Below are 18422 nucleotides of genomic sequence, written 5' to 3'. Positions count from 1 at the left end.
GAAGCAAGGATGGTGAGACTACGTCTCACGTATTTTGGACATGTTATCAGGAGGGACCAGTCCCTGGAGAAGGACATACGCTTAGTAAAGTAGAGGGTCAGCAAAAAAGAGGAAGACCCTCAACAAGATAGATTGCCACAGTGGCCGCAGCAGTGGGCTTAAGCATACCAATTATTGTGAGGATGGTGCAGGACCAGGCGGTGTTTTGTTCTGTTGTACATGGGGTTGCTGTGAATCAGAACCAACCTGACAGCACCTGACAACAAGTAAAAACCCAAAAACTGAACTTGTTGCCATCGAGTCGATTCTGACTCAGAGCGACCCCATAGACAGAGTAGAACTGCCCCACAGGGTTTCCAAAGAGCGGCTGGTGGATTTGAACTGCTAACATCTTGGTTAGCAGCCAGACGCTTAACCACTGGTGCCACCAGGGCTTCAACAACAGGTAGTTTTTAATAATTTCCTTGCCACCTGGTATGCCAAAATGTTCCAGACTCATTTTGTGCATTTCTTGCTCCCTTCGAAAATGAACATTTCTTTAAGAAGTCCTGGTTTACAGGGTGGAAAGGAGTGTGCTGTATCATTAGGGGGAAAGCAACTAGGAGTAATAGCAAGGTATGTATAAGATTTTATGAGAGACTGGCTTGATTTGTAAACTTTCACTTAAAGCACAACAAAATTTTTTTAAAAATTAAAAAAAAAATTCTGGTTTATCATAGTGGGAATTTCTATTTCAGTCTCATTGCTAGGGATACTCATAGCTACTGGGATGACCACAATTTTTAGAGTTTTTCCATGGATATAGTTAGGATATCTATATCATACACATACACAAATATTTAAAGATAAAATACCTCATGAGTTCATATTGAAACTTCAATTCGAACTCGGGATGGAAGTTTTTGCTTTAATTCTTATGTATTAAATCTGTATGTCTTTTCTCCACATCCAGCATCCTGGTTTTCAAGGAACACAGACATAATAGAATATCGTATAATTACACATATACTTTATCTTACATAATGAACAACAACCTCAAGTAAGAATGCTATCACTAACAGCACCAGTATAGTTACTGAAAACGTAAATTCCTTGAGTATGCTTTCTCTAGTCTCCCCCATTTTTAATTATTGTACTATATATTGTCAGAGCATGCAGCCACGTATACTGTGCTCTCACTCCCTTCTAGCGCTCATTAAGTCTTTGTGTGTGTGTGTGTGTGTGTGTGTGTTGCTTTAGGTGAAAGTTTGCAGAGCAAATTAGTTTCCGATTCAGTGATTTATATACAGTGTTCTGTAACATTGTATCCCTGCAATGTGTCAGCACTCTCGCCACTTCTACCCTGAGTTCCCCATTACCATTCGTTTCGTTTTCCTGCCCCTTCCTGCCTACTCATCTTTACTTTTGGGCAGATGTTGCCCTTTTGGTCCCATATAGCTGATTGTTCTAAGGAGCGCTTTCCTCACAGATGTTATTTTTTAGGCCTGTCTGTTATTTGGCTGAAAGGTGATCTCCCGGAGTGGCTTCAGATCAAGGTTAGAAGAGTGACTAAGGGCCATAGTCTCAAGAGTTCCTGCAGACTTTATCAGACCAGTAAGTCTGGTCTTTTTTATGAATTTGGATTTTGTTCTATATTTTTCTCCCTCTCTGTCCAGGGCCCTCTATTGTGACATTGGTCTGAGTGGTTGGTAGTGGCAGCAGAGCATCATCTAGTTCTTCTGGTCTCAGGCTAGTGGAGGCTGTGGTTCGTGTGGGCCATTAGGCTTTTGGAATAATTGCTTCCTTGAGTCTTTGGCTTTCTTCACTTTCCTTTGCCCCAGACAGGAAGAGACCAGTAGGTGTATCTTAGATGGTCACTCGCAAGCTTTTAAGACCCCAGACGCTGCCCACCAAACTAGGAGGTAGAACATTGACTTTATGAACTATGTTATGTTAGTCTTAATTCTGTGAATAAGTATTACACATTTAATGCTCACTACTATCTTTTTTTTTCTACTGTCATTACAAAGGATCCCTGGTAGCTCAGTGGTTAAGGGCTCAGCTGCTAGCCAAAAGGTCAGCGTTTCAAATCCATCCGCTGCTCTGTAGGAGAACGATGTAGCAGTCTGCTTCTCTAAAGATGTACAGCCTTGGGGAAACCTTATGTGGCAGTTCTGCTCTGTCCTATAGAATTGATATGAGTTAGAATCGACTTGATGGCAGTGGATTTTTTTTTGTTTCTTTTTGATATCCTTATGTTGATGTCTCTAGTCATTTTTGTTGTCTGAAGCTCTTTCGTTCTCCTATACATTATTCGGGAAGGGCTTATTGGAACAACGATCCCTGAGTTCTTACGTGTTGACAAGTCTGCCTGTGCTGTTTATAGATGAGAGTCACTTTTACTGAACAGAAAAAATTATTGGGTTACATTTTCTTTCCTTGGTTATCTTTGATATGTAAATCCTTTTTTTTTTTTTTTTTTGCATAGAGTGTGGCAGTTGAAAAGTATGATGATAACTGAATTTCCTTTTCCTTAAAAATCACTTTCTCTTTTTGTCTAGTTGCCCTCCAATTTTTTTTTTACTTTTAAGTCCAGTAATTTTATTAAAGTATGCCTTGGTGATGGTCATTTTGGGTCAGTATCCTCAAGTGTGGGTAGCCTTAGTTGGGACTGCTAGCTGGAGCAACATGTGGTCTCAGGGTAGTTGGACTTCTTACATGGTAGCTTAGGACCCCCAGAGAGAGTGCTCTAGCAGTCAGGGCAGGAGCTGCATGGTCTTTTGTGACCTCACCTTGAAAGTCACTTAGCATTAATTTCACCATATTCTATTCATTGAAATAGTCACAAGCTTCCCCAGATTCAGTGGGAGATGACTCACACCACAATTTTCAACGAGAGCAGTGACAAAGAATTTGTGTCAATGTTTTAAAACCACCACAGTATTTGTCTTAAAATTTGTTTGACATTATTAGATTGAATTAATAGTTGATATTTGCAAAGATTATTGTTAAAATATTTATAGTTTAACTTTTGATATTTTTTAGGAGTAAAGCTTGTTAGAATCAGGGAAAATTATTGCCGTTAGTAACCCAAATAAAGAAACAAGCATTAAGAAACCTTTTTAATATATATGCATTTCACATTTACATATACATTTGTAAAATACATTTGACGATTTGTTTACAGTTGAAAATTGTAAGTAAAATTTGAAGTATTTTTCATTTTAAAAAGTGAAGAAATGTGAGGCAGTGGTATTTAAAGCTTTCTTTTACACCAAGATTTTTAACGGCATCCTGATTTTAGATTGGTCTAAGTTTGAGCTTACAGTGCTTTGATTTTATTTTCATATTTCATGGTACCTGAGTGAATTATGTCACAGCTTGTGGTGAGTGAAACTCTTTATACCAGGGTAGAGCATTTTAATAAAGTTATCCACCTAGTTGGCTTTCTGATAATTTTTAATGTTTAATGTTTTCAAATAACTAAAAAAGATAGTTTCATTGACTTAAAAAGCATTACACAATTTCTAAAATTCAATCTTAATTTTAGAATGATAGCTTATATGTATTTTTCTATTATATTTTATCTCATTTTATTCATACCAAGAAAACCATATGGGACTCTTCACACTTAGGATTCTGCTCAGTGTAAATAAATGGTGGTGTGAGATGTATACAGCCGCAGAAAAACTTGCTTATAAGGAGCATCTTTTACAGTGTCTGACCTTAGAGCCTACTTAATTCTGTCAGAATGTTTCAAAATACAGCAGAAAACACTTGTATCTGTACAGCGTTTATGTTGCAGCGCTCTGGTTTAATCGTATTCTCCTTCTCCTCAAAATTTACGTTCCATAGGGTTTCCAAGGAATGGCTGGTAGATTCGAACCGCTGACCTTTTGTGTAGCAGCTGGATATTTACCCACTGTATCTCCAGGCCTGCAAAATTTACGTCAGCTTTCACAAATTGAAAATCATACACACACACATCAGTACCTATATCTGTAGATCAGCATCTGCCCATCTCCCTCTCTCTCCCTACGTTAAAGATACACAGCATTTGAAAATTGTTCATATCTTGGTAGTGAGCTAAGGGTTTCATCACGAGTTTGATTCTAGTGAGTAAAGAAACTTGCTCTTTTAACTATTTTTAATTTTTATTTGCAGGTAAGTTTTTGGGTTGTTAGAGAGATTCTTCATGCTCAAACGTTAAAAATTAGAGCAGAAGTTTTGAGCCACTATATTAAAACTGCTAAGGTAAGAAAAACTTGTGTTTTTATTTTTGAGATCAACCATTCAAAAATGTATGTGATTGAATATTTGCTTGTGACATTTTGTTTACTGTTTATTGACACTGGGAAATAAGGCCTATTGATTAATGTAAGCCAGTTTCTTTAATTAGATGCCTATTTTCTCTCTTCCTTTTTCTTTCTTCCTCCTGTCTCCCCCTTTTTTCTTTCATATCCGTCCCCCCTCTCTCTGAGTAACTGAGCTATGATCTCTTTCACTAGATAAGTAAATAGAGGTCAGATTGTAGTGAAGTGTGATACTTACAAGATATTGGACTCTATTCTGAAGTGATAGAGAAAGCTATATAGGGTTAAGTAGAATTCATGGTTAATTATTTGCTTTTGAAATAGACCTCTCTGCCAGCCATGTGATTATTTTTACAAGAATTGTGTAAGTACAGATGTTATCAGATAGTTAATTGAGCAGTTATTGTTGGGCGTAGATAATAAATACAGCAAGAGAAATGGAGCATGGACTTCAAGGATAGCCAGAATTTAGAGAGGAAGATGGAACAGGACATGCCACGAGAGGATACCAAAATTTTATTAAAACTTTTATCAACTCCGGGTTTATAAGGTTCACTAAGAAATGTAATTGTCGCCAGGTTCTTCATTACTTTTGTAATAAATACATACCTTACCTGTGAATGAAGGAAAACTGAATAAAATGAGGATACCATGTTTATAATTTTTACGTCAAAACTTTTCTGTTTTTCTTAAGCACGTGGGAGCAATTATATTCTAACAAATTCTGTGACACTAGGTGGCAGAACTAGCCTTTCTAAAAATTTGACATTCACTAAAGTGTCAAAAAAAAATTTAAAACATTCTTTGTGATGTAGTAGAGAAGTACTGGTTTTTATCTAACAGCAATTCGTGACTTTTCTGTGGATTCTGGATTTCCATTTGTTTTTTCATGTTTGTTAGTTTTTTTAAAAATGTACTTGTATCTTCCACTCAGAACTACCACATTTTGCCTGTTAAATCTACCATTATCCTTCTCACCAAATAGTAATTTAATTCCAGTTCAGAGTCACCCTTTGATTTATTTTTGATAGCTCCCACGTTCATCCAAAGCGCTAAGCATAAATGCTTTTGTTCTTGTTTTGATCACCGTCCCTGAAATCTGTCTCTCCTGATAGTCTGCCTCCCATATTCAGGTCGTTCTCTTCTTTTAGTAGATTGTGTCAGTTGGGGTTCTGTATAGAAACAGAACCAGTACGATCGATGTATGTACGTACACACACACACACTCTCTCTCTCTCTTTCTCCTTTTATGGCTTTTCAACTGATTAGATGAGGCTCACTCTCGTTATCAAGCGTAATCTCCTTTGTTGTTTTTACTTGCTGTCAAGTCAGTTCTGGCTCATGGCAAGGCCATGTTTTACGGAGTAGAGCTGCTCAATAGGAATTTCTTGGTTGTAATCTTAATGGAAGCAGATTGCCAGGGCTATCTTTTGTGGTACTCACTGCTGGATAGTTTTGAACTGCCAAGCTTTAGGTTAGCATTTGAGCCAAAACAGTTTTTGTCACCTAGATGCCTAATATCTTTTACTTAAAGTCACTGATTGTAGGTGTTACCCACATCTACAGATAACCTTCACAGCAACACCTAGATTAGTGTTTGATTAAGTAACTGGCATAGCCTAGACAAGCTGAAGCACATATAATCAAAAGAATATTTATAAGATATATTTAAAATATCTATTTTTAAAGAGCAGTAAATTGGATACCCTTGTGCACACTGTCCACTTTGAATTCTCGTTTGTCTCTTTGTATGCAATCCCCTACTCTGCCACTACAAAGGGAACCACTGTTCTCAATTTTGTTTGTCATTCTCCTGCTTTTTCTTCTAGTTTTACTGTATATGTGTATCCCTGAATAATACATTGTTTCATATGTATGTTTTCTAACTTTGTTTAAATGAAATTATTCCATATTTACTTTTATAACTTGCTTGTTTAATTCAGCAGTATTACTGAGATTTGTACATGTAGTTGGCTGTACCTCTGTTGTATTCTGTTGTTTGAATATACCACAATTTATTCAGTATACTGCAGTTTGGGTTTGACAGTTTGGGTAGTTTTCCAGATTTTTGCTGTTATAAACACTGCCACTGTCAGCATTCTCATATGAGTCTCCTGGTCTTCATGTGAGGATTGAAGGTCTAGAAATACAGAGTCCGTATTAGGAGCAGCACTGCTGAGTTGTAGAGTTATGCTCATCTCTCTGATTTGCAAACTGCTTTCCCAGTCTCCCAGTGCCGTGCTAGCTATACTAATACACACTCCCACCAGCAATGTACCAAGGTACTGGGTGCTCCACATCCTTGTCACCACTTGATACTGTTGGAATTTTTCATTACCAACCCTGGGTGGTATAAAATGTGTCTCATTTTCGTATTAGTTGCCTTTCATTGAATCTAATGACAATTCACATCTTTTCTGTGTTGGCTATTTAGCTTTTCTCTCCTGAAATACCTGTTCAAGATCTTTAAACAATTTTCTGTTGTGATATTGGTCTTGTATTGATTTTTTTAGGAGTTCTGTGTATAATTCTAGTTACTAGTTCTCTGTTACATCGTTTGTATACATCTTCCTATTTGTGGCTTGTTTTATCACTGTTTTCATGTTATCTTTTGATATAGACATTCTTAGATTTTAATAAAGTCAAATTTATTAGTCTTAGTGCTTTCTATTATCTTATTTAAGAATATCTCGTTTAAGAAATCTTACCCTAACTTTTGAGAAAATCAAATGTAGTCTCTTATATTATCCTTTTAAAGTTTTATAGCTTTGGTTTTGACACTTGAGTATTTAATCCACCTGGAATAAATTTTTATATATAACATGTTTTATGTATTTCTGTTTCTTGTATTCATGCTATTTATTTGTCATCTCTGCCTCTCTCTTTTTTTTTTAATCTTCAGAAACTGTATGAGCTGAATAACCTCCATGCACTTATGGCAGTGGTTTCTGGCTTACAAAGTGCCCCAATTTTCAGGTTGACTAAAACATGGGCGGTGAGTAATCTTCATAAGTTAATGAAAGGTTAGACTTCCTATTGGAAATAGTTACTAGTTTCTTTTGTGTTTTTTAGTTAGGTTAGTATTATGATAATAGATAAGGATTTTAAAATGACTTCATACCCTGCTCTCTGAAAACTACATTTTCTCTCCTTACATAGTTTACCCAGGTATACCAGATAGTTTTTGGACACAATGTAGCTTGAGACTTGGTTTCTGCTCTTTGGGAAATAGTTTTTCTAGTACCTCTTTAAGCATCTTACAGACAGCACACTACTTCATATTCAGTCATGGAAAATCATAAATGCAAAAAAAAAAATTGCATTTAGCCATGTAAAGATTATACTTTTGGAAAGTTTGAGGAAGATCTAAATCGTAAGTTTCCCAAAAAATATACTGATTGAGATTTGCAGTCATTTTTTGTCTGTAAACCACTTAGATACTTTCCTTAAGAATAATTGAAAACCTGATAGTTAACGTGCATTGTGTAATGTTGCTGTACGTTCTGGTATTATTATGTTAATCATATTTGGTTCTGTTTACCTTAACAAGATCAGGGTACGAATTTTGATTTCTGCAAATTTGTGCATTTTTTATATTTGAGTGACATGATACTGGCCTCAAGCTTTCCAAGTATTTTTCATTTAGGTTTCATATAAGTAAAATTTTAGATTCAACTAAATTTGTTCAGATTTAATATTATTCCTTAATGTTAGGGGGAAGTGATTTTTGTGTGTTGAGGCATTTTGTGAAGAGTTAGTGTGTTCTTAAGGTCCTGTGCTAGAGACATGATGGACTTTCTCAAACATCTTTCTCTTCTTTTATAATTACTAAAAACATGGCTTTGTTTTTGATTAGCCTAGTGCTGCTTTCACTGTCCATAATATCTGAAGAGACAGATGTTTCTCATGAAAGCCAGAGTAGATTTCTATATTGGAAAAATGTTAGTATGGAAAAGCTTATGACCCATTTTATATTTCATTTGTATTATAGAAAAACCTGGGTGAAAGGCTTTCCTACTTTAAAAGGCTTTTTAATAAAGATGGCCTTATCTTTTTTTCTTAAAAATTGAATTTCATGGGAAAATAGAAATGATTATACAGTTAAGAATCCCGTCTTTAAGGCTTTTGGGAAAAGACTTAGACTCTGATTTATACTATGGTTTAGAAATGTGATACAGTTCCCTTAATTTTTATTTTCCTTGAAGATATTTATATTGGCATGAAAAAAAATTTTTTAACAGCTCTATTAATCTGAATAAAACTTAAGGTGTTTGCATTCAATTTCAAAATATTCTATACTGTGCAAGGCACTAATTGCTTGGCATACAGTAGTGAGTGATACATAGACCAAGTCATATTCTCTGTCATAAATAGTGATAAATGCTCTGGAGAGAAATAAAGCAGAGTAAATGGAATAGAAAGAAAAACTGGGCAGTACTATTTTATATAATGTGATAATAGAATCTCTGATAAGTGACAGTTGGTTAGAGACCTGGAGGAAGTGAGAGGACCAATCATATGGATATCTAGAAGAAGAGAGTTCTAAGCAGAGTAAATAACAAAGGCCTCAGTACATGTTGAGATAGAGGGTTGACCAGTGTTGATGGAATGGTATAAGCTAGGCAGTAGAAGGAAAAAAAAGGTGAGCATCTTTCTGGCTTGGCATGAATAGATTTCCAGCTTGGGATAGGTGAGGATTTTTTAGATAAGATAACAAAAAGCTCGGACAATGAAGAAAAAATGGATAAGTTCTCCCACATCAAAATAAGAATTTCTGTTCATCAAAAATATTTAAAAAATAATTGAATAGAGGCTGCAGAGTAGGGGGAGATAATGTAACTGATCAGGAGTTTGTCTACAGTATATATAAAGGTCACTATGAGTCTTTCGATGGCACTGGGTCATATATAAAGAACTCTTAACAAAGCAAAAAGAAAAAGACAAACAAATAGAAAAGAACGATTAGACTTATGGGTAGCGAGCAGAGATTGGCATCTAACCTTGAGAATGCTAATTGTGTGTGTTGAAGGGTGGCGGGGAAGACTGTGGAACCACTGTTCCAGGGAATGGAATGTCTAAAGCAAAGGACTCCTTGACAGCCTGTTTCAAAAAGGGAAGGATACTGTTCAGACATTTTTCTGTTACAAATTATCTGAAGGGAATCTGCATCTTGGAGTTTATGAAAATAGATTCTGACATCAGTCCCAACTGTACAAACTTGTAATACTTGAAAGTAGTGGATTAGATATCAGGATACTCTTCAGCTCCTGAACCAAACTATGGGACCCTGAAAAACAGGGACATAACATCTTTGTGAGTGAGTGAATGACTAATATTGGTATGCTCTGCTGTCTGCTAACCATGTGATCACTTTGGACTCAGTGTCCTTATCTTTAATTGTCAGATTTTTCTCTTAGCTTCATAGGAGAATTTATAATTGGAAGTGTTTTCCCTGCTATAAACTATCACCAATATTTTAGGACATAAATAAAGTAGAATTTTATTACATAGTAATGAAATACTAACTTCATATGTTTAAAGAAAAAAAATTTCACTCATTGAAATGATTCAAAAATATATTTCCTGATTTTTTAAATATCATTCCTTAATACCATCTTGGGTGACTCCTGACCTTGCTTTTTTCTCTTGATTATCTCCAGTGATCTCAAAGGGTACTACAGATCTCTCCCTGAAGCCTCTTAAAACAATAAACTTTTAGTTAGCTCATTTAGTTGTTCAACTGTATACAGTATAGCACTGATCAAATAGATGAGAGAGAAAATGGATTGCCAGAAGTCCCAAAATGTAGGAAGTTACTGGGTTTTTACAGTCTCATTGGGTCTAGTCATGATTAGATACGTCAAGAAAAGTTATTTCTTAATTATGCAAGAATGATCTTTATCTGTGAGGGAGCGCGATAGTCAAAATATTTGAGTATTTGAGCTGAATATGAATATGTAATTACTTTAAATTATTAAAATGATTAAGAAAAATCGCTTAGCCACTTAAAACAGTAAGGATGAGAAATAATGTAATATAATTTACTACTTAGTAACTTTTATATACATACAAAGAATATTATATTTTACAAATAAAAAATTGGCTCATTAAATAGACCTGATTTTGTTTTATTTATATACTATCAAAATATAATTAAAGAAGGTATAGTTTTGAAATTAAGAAATTAAAATTCAAATACACAGTAAATATAACTTCAAGAGAAATATCTTGGATTTGTAAATAACATATACTTTTCTGTTTGTTTTTTTTTCTTTAGTTATTAAGTCGAAAAGACAAAACTACCTTTGAAAAATTAGAATATGTAATGAGTAAAGAAGATAACTACAAAAGACTCAGAGATTATATAAGTAGCTTAAAGATGACACCTTGCATTCCCTATTTAGGTGAGTTATGTCACTGTGTATTCGTTATACCTAGTTGTTACTCTGACTTAATCAGTAATTTATCTGACATTTAGGAACTTTTTTTTAAGTATGAATTCTTTAAATAAATTACTGAAAGATTGTTAAGCCAAGAAAACCAGTTAAAGTTGTTACCTTATTACCTAGAAAAAAGTGTATTTTCATGTTAAACTAGCCGTTTGCCCTTAAAGTTTTCTATAGACTATCATTTTCCATAAAGTAGACCATATGGTAAAACTGTTACGTTGTAGCTGTTTTAGCAATGCTTTTTAAAAGAATGAAATAGTAATTTGTAATGAAATTTAATACTATAAAATATTTAATTTTAGCTAAAGAAATTGATCAAATGCTTTGTTGAATTTACTTTCAACACTGTGAGTTTTTATTATATATATTTGGCAGATGTTTTAGCATGGACTACAAAGAACATTCTCCACTAATGTTGGCATTACACTCTTTTCCTGGATGAAATTGTCTAGCTGTGGAAATTTAGCTAAGTGCTGAGACAAGCAGTTCTTCACTTTATCTATCATTTGACTAAGAATTTATCTCTTTACTGTCTGTTTTATAGTGGGAATGGGGGATACATTGTGTACCCTTTGTTGAAGGCAGGATTCCCCTAAGCACAGCAGAGTTAGTGGCCACTACAAATTAGAATGTTTCTTTGATAAACAATTCAGGACTATAGTAGCATGCCTCCATCAGAGAGGCACTGAGCTAGGTTAGGAGAAGGACATTCTGTATTTGCTCAGCTTTTTATGTAGCCTTGGCTGTGTCTATACTTTAAAATGTAATTGGGAGGAGAGGAGGAATAGAGGATTTCAGTATAATCAGTATAGCTTCACACTCCACAAAATATAAACTTCTTATAGCATAAAGAACACTAGATAGAGAATTGGCAACCTCAGTTCCAACATGGCTACCTTAGTAACTTTACAGGTCATTTCATTATCTCCTGTGAGCCTTGTTCTCTTTACCTATGAATTTCATATGCATAGGACCAGAGTCATGTTCTTAAGACTGAATATGACCTCTTCTAATTCACGTATTTTACAATTGAGAAAAACTAGGTCCAGAAAAGCAGAAAACCTGGTTTATTTATAGTCCTGAGACCTAGTTACTGACAGATCTGGAATCCTAAGTCTTGATCTAGCATGTTTCCATATTATACCTGTCAAACTTGCATTCTAAAATTTACTAATTCTGTGATTCCATTTTTTCCTCTTTGAAATATTTTTTTCTCAAACTAACGCCCATATTTGTGTATTTTAGGAAAAAAAAGTTCAGATTATTTTCTGTTGAAAATGACAAAATAATTTGAATCCTTATTCTGTGACATCTAGTTTAGAGAAGCGATCTTTGTTCTGTATCTTTCCATGGTGGGGGCTGCAGTAAAGAATTAAAAGCTGGTTATGCGCAGCTTCATGTGCAAAGAGGAGGGGAGGAAACCACTAGCATAGTTGAAGTTCAGTGGAATCTGGAAAGGTATTCCGTTAGAAAATATAACTCCTCACTCCCAGCCCTGGTACCTAAAACAAGCACACTAATTACTTCTTTTAGTTATTGTTGCAAATTAGGCAAATACTGAGGTGCAGGTGATGTTTTAGAGAAAATACTAAAACCGTTATCTTTCCTGCATCTTCAGTTGATGTCCATCGACTCCTCTTTTCAGATCCCTTCCATTTTATGTTCTTGTGATGCAAAATCATCCTCATTGTCACTGTGTAATTCTACTTCACTTTATACTTCACTTAATTTAAGGTAATAATAAAAAAGTACCCTGTTCTTAATGTTTCCCCTTTCTCAGCTTTTATTCATTTTCAACCTGCTGCTACCTCCCTCTTCACTTTGTAGAGGTTATCCCAGTAAGGTCACCATTGACTTCCCAGTTGGATCTTGTAGGAGGTGTTACTCAATCCTCATGTTAATTTTGTGAGAGTTAATACTAGTTGTTATTTCTCCTTGAAATTGACCATGACTAACACCACACTCTCTTGGTTTATCTTCTGCATTTCTACATTTTGTTCTATTGACTCCTTTTTTCCTCAAATGTTTTCTTCTGAAAGTCTCAGTCCACTTCTTTTGTTCATTCATTTGGCGTGGTCTCATTCAGGTTTTTTTCCCTTATCAGCTCCCAAATCTAGGCCAGACCTATATATTTATCTGTGCACTAAACATCTCAGCTGCGAGGCCTGTGTCTTCATTAACATCTTAATCCCTGGGCCTAGTAACATTTTAGGTACCAAACACTGATTGAATGAGTTATCTGTAGGTAACTCCAGTTCAAGTTCATCATCTTTCCTCTTTCTTTCAAACCTGATCCCCTATCTTTATTTCCTAGTTTAGTCTACCAGTGATCACATAAGTGTGGCGTTTTCTACACTACTCCACCAAACTGGAAACCTGGGATTTTGTTTCATAGCAAACCTTGAGATTGAATATTTTTATCTATCAAAACATACATGGTTTTTCTAAGAAAATGTGGAGCACATCTCTTATGCAGCTTTTTGACTGCTTGATTTACTGATCTTCGTACTGAAGTGTGAAGAATGAAGACTTGACAGTAGCATATATCCCTTTAATATGTACTTTTTTCATATTTTGTTCTGTTTTAAGATGAATTAAGATGGTGGTTTTTAATTTAACTTGATTTCAGAATCCTTTCCCATTCATATGGGACTAGGCCTAGTGCAATTGAAGATTTCAGCATTTACAAAATGTTTTCATGTGATAGGACAGAGCTTGCCCTGAAGACATTTGAAAAATAATACTCATCATGAAACTAGATGGCTTCTATTTAATTTATTCTCCTTTAAGTATACAGAATTTACATAATGCTACACTTTGTTCCTTATGTCTGCAAAGGTCCTGATGGAAAGAATATATCAAACAAAATAATCTGTAGTACCTAGAGAAAAGGTAAAGGTTAATTATCTGTTTTTTAACATGAGAGATAACGGTCCAAACTAACGGTTTTCCCTCCCAAAAAATAATGATCAAAATTAACCATTCTTTGTGAAGGTGTGGGGTTTAAATGCTGGCAGAACTCTTACTTTGATATCGTGGAATTTATCTGTAATTCAATGTGTTTTAAATTTTAAGAAGTAGAAAATGTTTTCTTCAACTCATCATCCCTTGAAAAGTTATCTCTTCTGTTGGCTTGCATTCAAGGTAAAAATTAGTCAGCCTAGACAATGTAGTGAGAAATTCTTAGAATAAGGGTAAAAACATTTGTCTGGAGAGGAATAGTTTGGCAAATCTCAAGGAAAAAATTGTTTTATATGAGAATTATTGCTTTAAATCTGAAAATCATTAACAGCACTCATTTGTTCTTGTCATTGGCGAACAATCTTAAGGGGTTTATTGAAGAATTTGGCATGGAAAGTTTTGCTTTGCTGCAGAAAGAGAAAAATAGGAGACTGTGCAAAAATAATATAGTTGTATGAAACATGATAAGTATTCTCTCGCCCATTTTCTAGCTTCATTTCTACTTTATTCAGGTAATAGGAAGTTGCAGTAACTCAACCAGCTTAAGATGTTTTCTGTGAAAGAAAGCATTTTTTTAAAACTATGGAAATAAGTAAATTCTTACAGTTCTATATATTGTTTCCTATTAAGTAGACGAAGAGTGTTAGAGAAATTTTTGCAAAACTTCTAGCCCTTCTGTGGGAAATGTAGATATACTGTTTTGATGTATCTAGATAGGGCGCCTCCTCAGTCTTATAGAGGGTTCTCTTCTTTCCCCTCCCCGTTTAATTTTCAATTTAATATCTCAGATTTTCATAATAGGACTTTTTTTTTTTTTTGAGAAAGCAAAGAGTAAAACAGCCCTTACTATGTTTTCGTTAACCTGTCTCTGCCTCAACAGAATGTAAACCCTTATTTGTCTTAGTTTAAAGCTTTATCCTTAGTATCTAGAATCCCATGAGGCACTTAATAAATTGTTATTGGTTGAATTACTTAAGTGATCTCTTTCAGGCGCTTTGCATTGTTCCAGTAACATATATAAATTGCTCAAGGTAGCACAGCTAGTAATTTTGTTTAAATTTTTCTTTAAATACAATAAATATATTTGTGTGGCCTCAATTTTCTACCCACCCTCAATTTTTTTTTTTTTGGTAAGTCAGCTGTCCAGGTAACCAGTATTTGCTAAGCGCTTGGCTGCTAACCAAAAGGTTGGCAGTTTGAATCTACCAGCTGCTCCTTGGGAACCCTGTGGGGCAGTTCTAGTCTGTCATATAGGGTCCCTGTGAACTGGAACTGATTTGATGGCAGTGGGTTTGTTTTTTTTCATTTAGTATGCTTAGTGCTAGATACAGCACGGAATGAAGTGGACTTTATTCCTGTCTTTCTGGAACGTTTCTCTAATATCCAAGGTTCAGGTCGATATCATCACCTCATGTATAACCATCGCCGCCCCCCCCCCCCCCAAAAATGCTAAACAGTTGCCGTTGAGTTGATTCCAACTCAAAGAGACCCTATAGGGCAGTCCATTTTCAAGCAGATTGCCACATCTTTCTCCTGCAGAGTGGCTGGTGGATTTCAACTGCTGGTAGGTTGAAACTGCTGACCTTTTGGTTAGCAGTGCTTAACCTGTACCACCAGGGCTCCTTAGGGGACCTCTTGAATAATCTCTCCTAACTTTTGGAAACCCTGGTGGCGTAATGGTTAAGTGCTACAACTGCTGACCCAAATGTCAGCAGTTCAGATCTACCAGGCGCGCCTTCGAAACTCTATGGGGCAATTCTCCTCTGTCCTGTAGGGTCACTGTGAGTCAGAATTGACTCAACAGCAACAGGTTTGTTTTTTTGTTTGTTTGTTTTAACTTTTCTATGCCATGGAAGAGGTGTATACCATTGCCTTGTGTCTTGCATTGTTAGCGGTATCCTTATAGCGGGTAGAATTTTAAAAGCATAACCTGAACTTACAGAAATCTTTAGAATTTTATCTGAGCCTTTTTTTCAGTGCTTTTTGCTTATATTGAAATGTTGAATACTGCTCTCTGAGTAGAGTACAGTTCTATCAGTTTTAGAAATTTCTACTAACCTATGTACAAATATTTAAAAAAAAATAATAGCTTCTTATTCACATTTCTGTTGAGATAATTTTAACAAAGCTGTGCATTTCTGCATCTCTATGGGATATTTTTCTTCTCCATTGGTAGAATTTTACTTGATTAAGTCTCTGAACACTGATCTCAAAAAACACCTAATGGTCAAAAAGTATCATTGGCTTTTAATGTTTTAAGATCCAGTTTTATTCCATTTTCTTCTGTTTGGTTTGATTTGTAGTTAATAAACATACGAATTACTTTTCCCTATTTTTTTTTTTTATTCTGATTAGGTTATATATTGTATTCTAAAGCAGCAGTAAAGCATATTTAGTTATGTTCTGCTGGATCCTGAGAAATGAGCTCTGACCAAATGGCAGCTAGCCCTAGCTTTGTCTTTAGCCAGAATTACATTGCCATTTTCCATTACCTCATTTATGTTCTTTTTTACTTTTTTTTTTTTTTAATATGTTTAAAATTCCTCTAACATTTTTTAACGGTACAGTCACGCGTCGCTTAACATCCATGACACGTTCTGTGAAATAGGACATTATGTGATTTGGACGTTGTGTGAACACCATATTATTTGCTGGGGCAAATGACCTCCCTCTACAACTTACTGTATGTACCACTCTAGGCCTGGAAGTGCCATCGCTTTATATACAAGAGACGTGAAATAAACATGTTGCGTGTGGGAAGCTGCTGCATTTGCTACATCTGGTTATGTCCACTATGTCCCATTCTCTGATACGGATTTCTGAACTCTGTTATAGCCTTATGGGACTGTGTATGTGGTCTGATGTTGCCTCAACGGACATTATGCAATGCATGACTATATGTGGTGTATTTTCTGAAGTTTAGACCACTCAGAGACTCAAAGGGCTGGTGATTAGGGTTGCATTCATTTCATTGCCATGTTCATAGTTTTTTCTTTAAGAACCTACCTATATCTTTAAAAAAAAAAAAATCAAGAGTAGCAGCTGTACATATCTGCATTTTAATCATAAACAGAATTGATTTCCTCCAGTTCCAGTAGCTTTGCCACTAGCGCTTCCAAATGTTGATAGTTCTGTCATTGGTTTTGTTTTTGTTTTCAACAAATCTTAACAGGAAACCAATAATAATAATTTTAATAATTAACGTTTATTCAGCTCTTAACCCTGTGTCCAGGCCGTATTTTGCATAAATTATTAATGCTTAATTTTATAAGGTAGATATTGTTACTGTTTGTATTTTATAGGTGAAGAAACTGAGGCCAGGGAGATTAAATTACATGTTTGAAAGATGCATTAAAAATATTTGTAGTTCAAAGAAAGCATTAAGAATTACATTCATATTTTGGGAATCTGTATTTAGATTAAAAATTTTAGTTCATCTTTTCAGTCTTTCCTATAGTTGTCTATAGAATTACAATTTAATAACTGCTTACCCCACTGATAAAAATTGAAAATTGGGTTTGTTCCTAGGTGGGCTTTTTTGAGAAGTGTCATGGCAGTGTAAGTGGAATCATTTTCTTTTTACTTTCTTTCACAGACATTAAAGTAAAAGACTGAAAATTTATTAGCGTATAATCATCTTTTAGGGAAATGGTTAAACACTCGACTGCTAACTGAAAGCTTGGTAGTTCAAACCCACCAGCGGCTCCACAGGAGAAAAGACATGGCGATCTGCTCCCATAAAGACTTCAGCCTAGGAAACTGTATCGGGCAGTTCTGCTGTCTTATAGGGTCGCAGAGTCAGAATCGACTTGATGGCACATCGCAGCAAATGATGTTTTACTGTTAAGATTAAATGTGTATGTCATATTGCATTACAAAAACCAAACACCAGTAGCCATCTAGTCAGCTCTGACTCATAGCGACCCTGTGTGTGTCAGAGTAGAACGGTGCTCCATAGAGTTTTCAGGGGGTGATTATTCAGAAATAGATTGCCAGGCCTTTCTTCCAAGGTGCCTCTGGGGGGACTCAAACCTCCAGCTTTTTGATTAGCAGCCAAGTGCGTTAACCATTTGCACCACCCAGGGACTCCAGTACATTAATACAGGTTTATAAATAAATTTGAAACATTTTAATAATTGCAGAACTTTTTACAGGCCTGTTATTCCCTATGTCATCCAGTTGATCCCGACTCATAGCGACCCTATAGGACAGAGTAGACCTGCCCCACAGAGTTTCCAAGGCGGCAATGTTTACAGAAGCAGACTGCCACATCTTTCTCCCATGGACAGCTGGTGGATTCGAACCGTCAACCTTTTGATTAGCAGTCCAGTCCTTAACCACAGGGACTCAATGGCAACGGGTCTGTTATATTATTACCAGTAGGAGTCCTAAGAAATATGATACTAGAAGCATTAGCATTCTCATGTCATGACTCTTAGTGTCAAGTAAGTGGACAGTAGATCTTAAATCACTTAATCTCGAGACAGGAAGTGTCTCATTTTGGAATCATCTGAAATCTCGAGTTTTAAAGGTCTAATTCAGAGAGATCGGAGCCCTGGCTGCTCACCAAAAGGTTGGCAGTTCACATCCACCAGCTGCCCTTGGAAACCCTGTAGAGCAGCTCTACTCTGTCATAGGGTCACTATGAGTAGGAATCAACTCGACAGCAACAGGTTTTTGGTTTTTTTCAGAGAGACCAGGTGCCCAAGGCCTTGATGGC

The 18422-nt window shown here is 35.6% G+C and overlaps 1 protein-coding gene across 14 annotated transcripts in view; it reads left to right on the top strand.

Moving 5' to 3' along the window:
- The window catches only part of RALGPS2 (Ral GEF with PH domain and SH3 binding motif 2), a 248678-nt gene that overhangs the window by 156848 nt on the left and 73408 nt on the right, over nucleotides 1-18422 (top strand). For all 14 annotated transcript variants that reach the window (XR_010319389.1, XR_010319387.1, XR_002785980.2 and 11 more), the window contains 3 exons: nucleotides 4144-4233; nucleotides 7195-7287; nucleotides 10570-10696. Coding sequence is in view for 6 of the 14 variants with exons in the window: in XM_003410872.4 (XP_003410920.2) it covers nucleotides 4144-4233; nucleotides 7195-7287; nucleotides 10570-10696 (310 nt within the window). In the remaining 8 variants the exon portion in view is untranslated. The remainder of the gene's footprint in view (nucleotides 1-4143; nucleotides 4234-7194; nucleotides 7288-10569; nucleotides 10697-18422) is intronic.

This window comes from Loxodonta africana, chromosome 25, assembly GCF_030014295.1.
Source record: "Loxodonta africana isolate mLoxAfr1 chromosome 25, mLoxAfr1.hap2, whole genome shotgun sequence".
Taxonomy (NCBI): Eukaryota; Metazoa; Chordata; class Mammalia; order Proboscidea; family Elephantidae; genus Loxodonta; species Loxodonta africana.
Note: the sequence above shows the minus strand (reverse complement) of the source record. Positions and strands in the feature narration are given on the sequence as shown.